Source organism: Etheostoma spectabile, chromosome 14, assembly GCF_008692095.1.
Source record: "Etheostoma spectabile isolate EspeVRDwgs_2016 chromosome 14, UIUC_Espe_1.0, whole genome shotgun sequence".
NCBI classification, from domain to species: Eukaryota; Metazoa; Chordata; class Actinopteri; order Perciformes; family Percidae; genus Etheostoma; species Etheostoma spectabile.
Window position 1 is genome coordinate 14,622,383 of NC_045746.1, and position 13,076 is coordinate 14,635,458.

Genomic DNA, 13,076 nt, shown 5'->3' on the forward strand with positions numbered 1-13,076 from the left:
CAGCCCCTGTCACCCCTGCTCCGCTCGTTCAACCCAAAGTCTGCTTCACCTCTCAGAAATCTGACCCTGTCGCTCCATTCTGCACCCCCAGGCACCTGCCAACCTTTCACCTCTCCAGTGGATGAGCATCTGGAAGGTGATCAGGCCAGGGTGGGCTGCTGTGAAGTATTGATATGGTAACAGATAGGACTGTGGAGTTGTCAGACTTCAGAGAGATGGTCAGACTGTTTTTTTCTTTACAAAGATCAAATACCAACTTCCCCTCCTCCGCCTCATATTCAGTGTACGTCTGTTGTTTCACGTCTCTCTTTTTCTGTCTGTTGCTTTCTTTATTTCTGTCTATTCCGTCTGTCTTTTATTTCTTTCTTTAACTGTACACAGAGATCATGCAGGCTATGATGTATGCACAGCTGGTCCTGACAGAGCCGTCCAGGAAACGTGTGGTTTACAGATCCCCTGTTGACACACTGATTTGCCTTGCCTTTCACTTTTCAGAGACTTGGAATTTTAACTGTGCAGGGGCTATTGAGGTCCGTCTCAGCATGTTTGACCACGGTGGAAAACCAGTCAAAATATGCTGCGTCCCGACTGACAGACTGACACGCTGAATGGATATATGTCATAGTACATAAAGCTCAATCAAAAATCATGGTTTCTAACCGCACGTGCAGTGGTCCCACACCTGCTCACACCATTTGTTACAAAGAATTTTGTATCATTAGTCTCGCTAAAATCCTATTCCACAACTTGGTTTTATGGAAACTATATAATCCTAGTTACAGGCAGAGTGTAAAGACATACAGTATATCTGAAGTTATGCCAGCCTTAAAGTTACACTTTAGGGCCAAAAGTTATGTAATATAGTTTGGTCCATTTCACACTTGGGATCCAAAAGACAGATTTTAATGGTTCAAACCAGTGAACCATTACTTTGGGTTCAGAATGAAATTGTTTATAAAGAATAGGATTTTAGACTGTACTTGAACCTGCAATTAAAAAAAAGTTTGGCCACTTAAAGGGAAAACAACATCAACATATTATGACCTTATAAGTATATATGGCCATCCTGTTAGTTATCAGTTGCTTATTTACACATCCAGGAGTTACAGAGAGGCATTATCATTCGTTTGGAGCCGTGTTTCTGGCTACCAGATGGATTGAAGTCCAATATTCATTCTCTTTTAGCTCTGTTTTTGTCTCTACCGTCTCCTGAGGGGAAATATCTAATATATATTGCACTCTAATATCCATCTGGTAAATACGAAGCATTACAGCAAGCAGAAGGTTAGCTTAGCATAAAAACGGGGGAAACAGCCAGGAGCAGTAGAATAGTTTGGAACATAACCTCCAATTAAACCACAACTTGTAGTTTTTACAATTTTTTGTATGGATTGATGAACAAACATGAGAGTCGCATCAATATTCTCATCTAACTCTAAGCAAGAAAGCGAAAACGTGTATTTCCTCAAACGTCAAACTATTCATGTAATGTAGCATTTGATGTCACATGGCAATCTAATTGTCCAATTGTGCACTGTATGCAGTTTGATGTATGCAATAAACTACACAAGCATTGCATTATATGCATTGCTTCATTAAACAAAGAAAACAAAGTGCAATACAGAATATAGTACAGGAGGATATGCCACTGGAGTGTGAAATGTTAAACTGAATTAGCTCTGTCTTCTTGCAGTGCACTAGTTTACAGTATGTGACCATATGGGCTCTGTCTAGCATTACTGTCACCCTTCATTTATTATAGTGAGCGAAGATGGCCCCGCTATGCCCCTCAAATCCTCTTAGGCAACATTTAGCTGATTGATTTTTTTTCCCCTTCTACCTCTATAGATGATCAATGTGATAAAAACAGAACATTGTATATTATTAATGCTGTTTAGTCTCATGGGTGGATGGATGGACGAGAAAAAGAAACATAAATGTTTCAGCAGTGGCCACGTCTGGAAGAATAATGTCAAGGCAATGCTATTGAATTTAAAGGCTGAGCAAACTGAGTAAAAGAAATGAATGACGCAAGTGTGATTCAATCCCTTCAGCAAATAACCTGTTACACATGGAGCAGTCACCTCTTGTGCTTGTAATGTAGAATTTTGTGCTTATGAAGATGAATATTTAATCTACTTCTTCAATCAAATGAAAAGTCCACTGCTATAACAGGTAGCTGCTGTCAGAAAGTGAACTTGCAGCAGAAACAAATTACATTTTATTATAACTTCTTTTCACCCCCTGCCTACTTAATTTCTTCTGTAGGCCTCCATCGCGGAGATCCTCGATAATGGTTTTGACTCAGCTAAATAGTTTTAAGCAGGTTCCCCATAAACAACGTATTCCACTTTAGGCTATAGAAACCACATAGCTGGTTCAACAAACAAGTAAGGTCTTTTGAGCATGTGGTTTAGCTTCATGGTGTTTAATACAGTTGGGTTAACGGATTCCAACAGACTCTGTCCTATGTGTTCACCAGATGGCACCGCACACTGTCTTTCACAGATTGTGTATAGCTATTAGATCCTTCATAAATTCAGATGATGTCCTACTCCCATCCTCTCCCATTGAACTTTACTAAATGATGATCATGGAGATTAGGTATTGGTAATTCCTGCCAGGTCTTTAAAAGAATGCCCATGCTGTGTGCTTAATACTCAGTGAAGGGATTATGCAGACCCCTACATGTGGTGTTGTGGCTGCATACCTCCAGTCAGACTAAACCCAATCTGTTACAGATTTGGACTAAAGAAGAGAGGTGCAGCAAGCACAAGTGGGTGGGTGGAGGGCTGGGTTATGATGTATTCATGCTTTACAGTACATTCCACTTCTTCTATATCATGGGGGATCAGAGCTGAACCTCCCTTTGGAGGCAGTTTTTTTTTTATCTCTCTGTATTAGAACGTCAAAAAAGAACCTTGGCTTGTGTCAAGGCTGTGTGCTTCACAATTTCTTTTTCTCGATTCTCTTTTTTTCTACATTTTTATTTTCCCTTTGTGGTTGAGGCAAACCCAAATCCCCCTATAGTTTCCCCTTAAATGTTGGTCCAATTAAACACACATGTGGATTTTCATATTGAATCTCATAAAAGGTAAATGCCAGAGATTTACATTACATTTACATAAGGAATTCTAAGTACCTACACATGTGAGGTGTTAATATCGCTATCATAAGCAGATGGTCATTACTATTCGTTATTCTTAGCCAAGGTGTTTCATTGAGCAAGAATCTCTTAGTCAGGCACAAGTCTGATTTCAATTTCAAATTGTCATTAGCCAATAGGTGGCGGCCTTTGCACTTAAATCTAAACTTATATTATACATTATAAATGGTATGTCAGAGGCCATGTAGGTCTTAAGGGCAAGTATTTTACATTATAATGTGACCTTTTTATTGCATTTGTGTAAACAGTAAAGTTTGATTCATGGCAATTCATACACATAACCCCATGCATTCGTACAAGAGACCATTTGGCAGGAAATGCTGTTCTGTAGAGTTTGAAACTTGGCATGAATTTAGTCTAGTTTTACTTTGTGATGGTTGTCAGATGGACCAACATGTGCAAAGGTTTGTGTGCTGCTATATGAGTAATTTATTATCATGGCTATCAGTGACAATCAATCATTGTGTGGCAATAAATATATGTGGTTATAGTTTTTTTTTATGTCAATGATTTAAAATTCTCCCCCTTTTCTTAATAGTATTGTCTCATAGCTCCTTGTATATCATACAGCGTACCTTTTTAAAAGAGTAACAAAAAAAACGTCACTGTAAGCAAAGCCAGAAAGTGTTAATTGGAAATAAAAACAAAAAAGACAATTCCATGAAAGTAAATTTGTAGGTGTTAGGAGGGTTTTTGGGATAACAATGCAAATTTTTCCAGTTTCCAATTTTTAACATCTTACAACATCTTATATTATATTGGCAAACTTCTGTTTGCCAATATCATATAAGCTATTTGTATGGAAAATGGGTCCAATTATTCATCTTTTCAAATGAAAATATTCTGACCATTACAATCTCTGCGGTGTGTTAAAATGAGGTTGGGGCTATCTCTAGTGTTCTATGTTTTGCTGCGCCCTAGTGGTGAAACAACAGGAAAGATCCATCCCGCCAGAGAAGCATACTTGAATGAATCGTTTTAAAACTGGATGGAGCACAATTTGATTTGAACAGTAATGACAACAAAAGGAAACAGAAGAGGATTTAGTAATTTAAACAATTTAGTGTTTATTTCTTTAATCCATTTTTCTTTTGCAAATATTCTGCCAGCAGGTGAAGTTTACATGAATCTGCTAATTGTTTCATAAGAAGCACTGCTCATTAACTTACAATCAAGCAACTTTAAATCAAAAGTATTGTTTGTGAAACAAAACATTTTTTACCGTCAGCCAATGAATCAATGCTGTTATCAGTCAAACCACACACACACCCATGGGCAAAGAGAAACAAACACACACATACCCTGCATGCATACACACAGACATCAGACTCATGTATTTGAAATACAAAACAGCAATGCACAAACAGAACCACGGAAACTAGTGATTAGCTGTGCAGCAGAGGTATAATTGGAGCCTCTAATTACAGCACTGCCTCATTGTTCCACTCTATCTCTAATTTACCACATTTACATCCCAGAAAAACAATAACTTTGGTTGGGATCATAATGGGCGAACGACTGGAAAGTCTTCACCAACAGTAAAGAAATCTGTCTGGTTAAACACAAGTTTAGTCATAGATGCAATAAAATAATTGAGGCCTTTTGTTGCTCTCATAGTGTTCATATCTCTAAAATATAAGAGTTGCTAAGCTTTTAACATTAAGGACATGAAATAGCTGAGTAAAAGCTTCTACAGGAAAGACGACATTGTGTGCTGCTGTATCTACATTAGCTTTATAAATGCAATATAGCCTGGCTACAAGTGCAAGCATTAAAGATATAATTACTTATTAAGTGTTGGATATACCAAACACTACTTAAGCTTTAACTCTTGCAAAACTGCACGTAACAAAAATGTAAGAAACTTAATTACATTGCATATTCGTTGCTATAGAAACATTTTCTTATACAAAGAAAATTAAATACAAAACAAAATCGCTGAGATGTCTAACTTTTCGCTCTAGCTGAGTAAATACTTCACAATTACCAATTACATTCCAAATTACCATATGAGTCCAGATCAGCCATCAGTTATTTCAATTAGAGACACGGGGTTGGATGGTTACCCTTCTGACCGGAGTCTGATCTGCATTGCGATTGGCTACCAGCTCCTGCAGCTGCAGAGCCCCGCCACCGATAAAACAGAACGCCGGGCACACGGGGCCAGAGCAATCCACATAACCTTCCCATAAAGGCCGCAGAGAGTGGGCATCATAGAAAGTGACGCGACCCTTCTCAAAGTCAAGGCACACTCCGAGTCGGGGCGGCAGAGGGTAGGTGTGTCCTGTGGGTGAGGAGGGGCCGTTGCTGATGGGGTCTCGGATACCGTTCCCATGGCTACTGTGGTGGTGGTTGTTGTGCTGGGGGAGGTAGATCTTACCCATCCCCATAGTGAGGAAGCAGAATGGTGGAGCAGAGTCCAGAGCATCCTCTGCTCCGCTGTCATGGCCGCTGTCTGGGTCGTAGCTGGAGAGAGAGAGAGCACATTATGAATAAATTAGGACGTAAGCTTAGGATTGGTTAAATGCAGATTTCACTACACTGTACTGCAGCCTAGAATTGTATGTGACGGATAATAAAGTTTCTTCTTTTTCTTCTTAAAAAAACAATTATTATGGATGATCATAACCTGGAGGTCAGGCTCCCTTTCAAAGGTCCACAATATACTGTATCTGAGGAGTTGTGAGAATATTCCCACTTCCTCATACCCATTCATTGCCATTCTTTTCCAGTCCACCAGATGCCCTCTGACTTTTTCTCTGTCCTATTTGCCTCACTCCCTCATCCAGCCTCTCCCTCCTGCCCTGCAAGAGTCTGGCATTGCCAGACCTATCTCCACAGCCCTGTGGAGTAATGTCTGGCTACACCACACATTCTGGGATATGAGAAAAAGCCACGGTGGGTAGTTTGCATTTCTTTAAACCATTCACCATCATCTTAGGTGGAGCTAAGTTATGGACACAGCTATCCTGGCTCTTTTTGGTGGAACATTTGCACCCCAAAAAAGAATATACACATACAATATTAAATGAAGTTAAATGTTCACATAAAACAGTGGTGTGGGTGAGCTATTTAAATTAAGTGGACACATGGTCAAATGTAATTTGCTCTTACAGTGTATCACCGCCATGGCTCACACACCGGTTGTGAGGCTTTATCCCGGAAATGTACTTCTGTTGATCCAGCATAGCCCTACAATCATCCCTTTTCCTACAGTCCCTGACACTTGACTTGTTACCTGCCTGTTTTTGAACATTGTCCAGTCTTTGGAATCATTTGCCTGTTTGGACTGCCTTCCCAGTTTGACCATTGCCTGGCTCTTGTTTACATAAGATTTTGTGCATTAATCTAGTAAATAAATCCTGCCTGTTTTGTCTGCATTTGAGTGTTATCCCCTTTGCCTCACTCTTACCAACCCTGACAAAATGTTATTTTATCCAATGATTTTTTGGTAAAATCTTAATCTTAAAAGTAACTAGATCTATCAAACAAATGTTGAAAAGTAAAAAGAAAATGTAATATTTCCCCTTGAAATGTAATATAAATACTAAAGTATCTTTACCACAACTATAAGCTACTTACCGGGGACTGGCCATGTCTTGTGGAAGGTGAAACCACTCTTGCAGTTTGGATTCCAGACCAACTCCCACCTGTTCCAAAAAGAACAAAAGTTTAATTGTAATTCAATTTGTAATTAAACATTTATCTTGTAGCAACCTTCACCTAGTTCTCTATTTTCCTATTATACATAGATAATTATATTTTTTATATATATATATATATATATATATATTGCACATATACTTGCCGCATACTGGGCAGTATGCACTAATAGTATGTTGTATTCAGTACATAAAATATGTAGAATAAAAAAACTAGCATTTGCTTACCTTCACAAGGTAAGATCCAGGTTCCACTGAGCATGCCCAGTAGTGCCGTCCCTGTGTAATAGCCACATCCCCCACCAAAAGGTCTGAGGTCAGGTGACAGGAAGTGAGGGCATGGTCAGCGGCCTGCAGCAGGGAGAGACCAGGGACACTGCGAGCACAGCGCTGCTCTTTACTAACAACCAGCCGGTCGGCATGTAGACCCCAGCGGGAGTCCAGGTAGAAGTTGAGCACTGAGAAGAGACGGGGAGAGAGGACACAGCAGAGAAAAAGAGAGGGAAAACGGAGAGGTAAGAGAGGGGAGAAGAAGTAGACATGAGGGGAGAGGGAGGACAAATAGACAGGTGCATTCAGAAATGACATACAGGGGGTTTGGTAGCAGCAGGAGAAGATTTGGAGGCAACAGAGGAATAGTGGTAAACATTTACAGTCAGAAAGCAGCAAGGAGAAACAAGGAGAATATGAAGCAGTTGAGAAGAGAAACTAGGGGGAGAGGAACAGAGAGCAGGCATGCACCTCCTCCAACAGCACTGGAATAGAAAAGGACACTAGTCTATAAATTGATGACTCAGGGAGTACAATACAAAAGGTATCACAAAAAAGCTCTGGCTGTGGGGAGTGCAGATTGTTCCACAATTTACAGAGGGAACAAACACAATAGCAAGAAGGAAAAACTGCCTACAGGGACACAAGCAATTCACCAATTACTCAACTCGACCATTTACAAGCCCTGGATCTGAATCCGATCCATGTTGTTAAGCCTCACGTCTTAACAAACTGCAAACCTCATCCGCGCTCGGACAGATCTCGTTTTAGAAGGTAGAGTGGGAGGCAGAGGGGTGAGTGGATGTTTAGATGGGGGTGGAAGAACAGAGGATGCATGGGGTGACCACAAAGAGAAAGCGATGATGAGTATGGGGATACAGAGGGGTGGTCAAGAGATATGAATGCACTTCTTACGTTTTGTGGGAGGCATGTAGGTTGGCAGCGTGGAAGGAGCGCAGTAGGAGATGACAAGTACAAAGCTGTGAAATGGAAATAATACATACAAGATGAAGTGAGAAAGTGAGGATGTGATAAAAGTGGTGGAGAAAAATTGGAGGAAAAAAAAAAGATGGGGGTGGGCATATAAGAAAGAGAATGCATTATTAACTGCTCATCATGGTAACCATCCCATATGCTTTTTAAATACTAGTAAGTGTGAAGAGATGAATGGCTCCTGGGTGATGAGATTGTTTGTTTTTTGTAGCTGTCATACACTTGTCACTGGTTTAAATGGCTTTAAGTCACTAACCAAAAATAGTAAGCAGACTTGCATAGTTGGGTGAAAGATAGACTATATAAATGTATAAAAAAGACACATTCAGGACACTTTATGCAGGTGGACGGTGATCCTTCTGACTTCCTCTTCTTCAGCACAGAGCAAGCTAAAGTATAATCCCAGTTTATATCTAGGTCTTATTTTCACAGTTTTGGTCATCTTTCCTCTAAGTAGAAATAAGATTGTAATCACCAATTTAATCTGGGAATGCACTGTTATTGCTAAAAAGAAGTCCAAGGAGGCAAGAAACAATCGTACATGTTTTAAATAATACCCACAGGTTTGCCACACTTATTTGGAAGAAGTCAAACTGTAAAAGTGATTACCCAAATTGTCCTTTGTAATGGTCCATTGCATTTTACAGACCAACTCTGACAACCTTTTTACAGTCAACGTCACTCTGTTCTAAATGCATTTAGCCATAAAATGTGGACAGGAGAGGCATGCTGTGGGATTGTGTGTTTCAACCCATGCAGACAAGAAGTATGAGATGCCGCAGATGGTACTATGATGTTAACTGTTGTGATTAATGATTACTTGTTATGAGTTACCTCATGTTCATCCACCACCGTTTGCCCCCAGATGGAGAATGTTTTGATGAGGGGATTTCTGTTGGGGTGCAATGATTGTGCATTTTTGTGATCGCCGGCATCGTAAACCTAAGTCACTCTACAATCTTGGTTGATCACTTTTTTTTTTTAATTTAAAGATCTGCTCCCTAACTTTGTTATATTGCCCTCAAATTCCACAGTATTACCAAACTACGGCAGAGTTGGACCATTTTATACACATCTTTTGTTTGGGTGCAGTTCCCCTTTGTCAAAATCAAAATCTCTCTGCTTACCTGTGAATGAGGATAAAGCAAAATTTCTGTGTGTACGCTCACCTGGTGCAGGCGGGGTGTGCAGGTACACCTCCTCACTGTACTCCCCGTAGCCCGCCTTGTTGCAGCCTCTAACCCGTAGCACGTAGACGCTGTCCATCTCCAACCTGTCAATCACAGCGCTGGTCCCACTCACTTCATCCAATCGCTGCCAGCCCCAGCGGGCAGCGGACAGTCCTCCTCTAATCCCGCCTCGGCCCGCTCCTCCCGGTACCACACCTCGACGGCGATACTCAACGGAGAAATGCCAGGCGGTTGCAGAGTCTTGGGGCAGTCGCCAGCACAGGAAGAGCTGGTCATAGGCCAGGGTACGCTGGGTATCAATGACTGGAGCCAGTGGAGCTGTGACAAAAATGGTTTTAATGTAATAGTTGTACTACCACCTTCATTTCTTCTAACAATCACTTACTATTTTTCATGGCATCTCTGATTTATTAGGCAGTATGAGGAAGAAAAGAAAGTTATTAAAATGCCCCTTTCTTCTTCTTCTCCTCCTTCCTTCTTTCCTCCCTTCCTTATCGTGTTCCCTTCCACTATCTCCAACCCCACCCTTTCGATTCCTCCCCTTCTCCCATCACTCCCCTTCTCACCCTGGATGAAGTTCAACTCTGTCAGGAGTTTGAGTTCTTTGGAGACATCCAGCTGGAAGTGTCTGAAGGATGGATCAGCAGCCAGAGTGAAATGCTGAAGATTCTCAATTGCTTTGCTGAACCTGATGCAGCAAAAAAATACAGGGAAAGTTTAAAGGAATAAAGGAGGAACAGTGTTTGTATGATGCCTCCATCAAGTTGGTTGGGAGGGTGAGACAGACTGATGAGGAGGGAGGAGTGTATGATAATCTTTCAAAAATAAGACTAGCGTCACTTTATGTTTTTCTTATTCCTACAAATCCCATGAAAGGACAAAAACAACAATGCATCCCCCATTTATTGGGGATGGGGGGTAACAATAGTTGCATCTTCTTTCACATACGTCCAGTTGCCTAGGGCTTATGAAGCCATCACTCTTGTTATGAATGCAGACAGAACAACAGCTAACTGATCACAAACAAGATGTGTAAAACCTGTTCTAATGGGGAAAGAAACTAAAGGAACAAATCAAGAAAGACAGAACTGATCTGAGAGCTGTTCAATCGAGACAGAGAGCGATGACAAAGATAAACAAATGGAAAACCTGTTATGAGTCTGGCGAGCAGCCTGCACAAAGCAGGGCTGGTCTGTTTCTTTCAGCAGCTCTTGGGTAAACGCCATGAGCCCTGCGTGTTCCATCAAGCCCCGTCTCTCCGCCACTTGAGCAGCCAACGCCTCGCTTCGTTTCTTCCGTGCCTCCTCCAGAGCCTGGGTGAGCGAAGCGTGGCGCTCGGCCAGAGCGGCCGTCAGATCCCTGATGCTCTGAGCCAGCTGCTCTCTGGCTGACACACCGTTTACCTGGTGATGAATAACACAGACGGACCAGTTTAAACATGTGGAAACATCCAGCTGATGCTAGCCTTTAAGTTAGGTCGATACAGAAAGCCTTTTTCAGAAACAGTTTAACACAACATTATCAAAATACACAAAAACAAATTCAAATAATAAAAACCAGCCTGTTTGTGCTTTTTCATGTGGCATATCCCAAACTAGTATGTTAAAATGGATAGATTACTGACGTGCACCATGTAACATTAGGGTACATAATGTATCAGGTGTTTTTTATTAATTTCTCTATCTGCGTGGAAAATCTTTTTAATAACTCTTAAAAAATGTAACGTCATAAACACATTTATAACCACGCAATCATCTGTGGTACAAAACACAACTTGTTTTACATGGCTGCACCTAGTTACAATACAAACATCATTATTAGTATATTCATAATTAATGCATTATTTACAACACACTATGTACAATGTAGATGTAAGCTGTGAAGCATCAATTACTGGTGTATAAAGAGATAATGAATAACAATATAGAATATCATAATTACATAACCAACAGTATGTCTGTATATTATTTATGTCATAGTTTATTAAGCATATGAATGTATGCAGTATTTATTTATTTATAAATACTACTTCTTCACTCTTAAACTTTAATTAACAGTATTAAACATGCCTATGAATAGTTGTACATTTGTAAAAACTGTTATGAATCATTAATTACCTGTTTATTCACCAGTTATGGATGCTTCACAGAAGCACTTATAGCCTACTTGTTGATAGATACAATAATACATCATGGTGTGTTGTAACCAATGTATACTGTATAATGTTGTATACTGTATATATTCTGCTTATAAATGGTAATATGGGGATGTTTTAAATAATTTGTTAGCAGTTTAACAACTGGGAATGAGGTCACAAAGGAAAGTGTGAATAAACATGAGTTAGATGCCAAAGAAGCTGGTAATAAGAATCTACCAACAGGAACCTTGACTGTGTTATGGTGTTTAGCTGCTGACTGGGGTTAATTCCATGTTCAGCAACATTTTGTCACCCCAAATTTTGCAGTATTAATCACCTCAGTCTGAGTGATGGCACTCTCCAGCTGGGTAATCTGGCCCAGAACTGTGTCCTGGTTGGACAAAATGTGGTTCATCTCCTTCGTAATCTTCTCCTGTCAAATAAACCGCAAAAAACAACATTCAGACAACAAATACACACCAGACAGCACAATTCTTGTACAAAGCCGTAGATTAACTCTGCAGCAGCCCATGAACTGTACCGCTCTATACTACTGTGCGTTGCTTGTTTCTGATACGTTGCAAGCTGCTTTTTAACCATTTTGAAATATTGCAACTGTATCAGTTCACTATGTAAAACTTTACATGTCAGAGAAGCAAATATCAAACATGCATACCGTTGAGTAAAAACTGAGAAATCGTCCTTTTCTAACATAAAAGTAGCATTTTAAATAATGTAAACGCAGAAAGCGTTTAATGATAAACATAAAGCAAATGTTTTCCCTTAAAATGTACTATGTAAAAAGTAAGTTTGAGAATAGAAGCCCTCACAGCATTCATATGAAAAATATGTTCCATCTTACATGTTTATTTATATGTTAAAGGTCCCATGACATGGTCGCTTTGGGGGGGGGGGGGGCAAGGTGGAGCCTGAGGTTGTGGCCTTGACCAACTGCCATTTTACTCGTTTGAAAGGGATTGAGAAGAATGAGGAGGACACGGGACTAATGATGTAGCTACACAGCCACGCTAGCCACGATGAGACATGCTTCCACAAAGCCATAGATAGTAGAACCACCACGCTTAGGCTGCTCTTAGCCAAGTACTTCTACTTCTATTGTAACTTAAATCAAACAAAAGAAACCGCTTGATCGTTCTAACCATGTCTCCAAAAGTTGCAAAAAGTAGAACAGATCAAGGAGCTACAAGCCCTGACAATGGAGGAGATGTATTGACATTGGCATCCATAGCCACTTTATGCTGTTTGTGGATCTCTCGTCTGCTTTCAAAACCCTCCAGCCCCATTTATTGGTGTAAAAGCAAATAGAAAATTTTGGGTTGGACTGCAACCTGGTGGGCTGGATTTTGGACTTTCTCACTAACAGGACACAGAGAGTGAGAGTAAATGGACATCTTTCTGGAATATCAGTGACATTAACCGGCTCCCCTCAAGGCTGTGTTCTCTCTCCTCTTTTATACATTATATACACTAATGACTGCCGCAGTGAACTGAACAATAACTATATCGTAAAGTTTGCAGATGAAACAGTCATAGTAAGTTTAATGGACATCACTGAAACATCTCACGGCCCTGTACTACCCTAGTTTTTAAACTGGTGCAAAGAGGCCTTTTTAGATTTAAATGTTACAAAGACAAAG

At 40.3% G+C, this 13,076-nt stretch overlaps 1 protein-coding gene across 7 annotated transcripts in view; it reads right to left on the minus strand.

Moving 5' to 3' along the window:
• Positions 1-4,213: 4,213 nt before the first annotated feature.
• trim46b (tripartite motif containing 46b) overlaps positions 4,214-13,076 on the minus strand; it is a 14,937-nt gene continuing 6,074 nt past the window's right edge. For 3 of the 7 annotated variants that reach the window (XM_032535470.1, XM_032535472.1, XM_032535473.1), the window contains exons 6-12: positions 11,756-11,851; positions 10,431-10,684; positions 9,848-9,969; positions 9,261-9,599; positions 7,057-7,286; positions 6,749-6,816; positions 5,203-5,632 (exon numbers count right to left, since the gene is read on the minus strand). In XM_032535470.1, coding sequence (XP_032391361.1) covers positions 5,203-5,632; positions 6,749-6,816; positions 7,057-7,286; positions 9,261-9,599; positions 9,848-9,969; positions 10,431-10,684; positions 11,756-11,851 — 1,539 coding nt within the window. Of the gene's footprint in view, positions 5,633-6,748; positions 6,817-7,056; positions 7,287-7,425; positions 8,079-9,260; positions 9,600-9,847; positions 9,970-10,430; positions 10,685-11,755; positions 11,852-13,076 lie in introns of those variants that run through there. The other 4 variants (XR_004334979.1, XM_032535469.1, XM_032535475.1 and 1 more) reach the window with 4 other exon arrangements.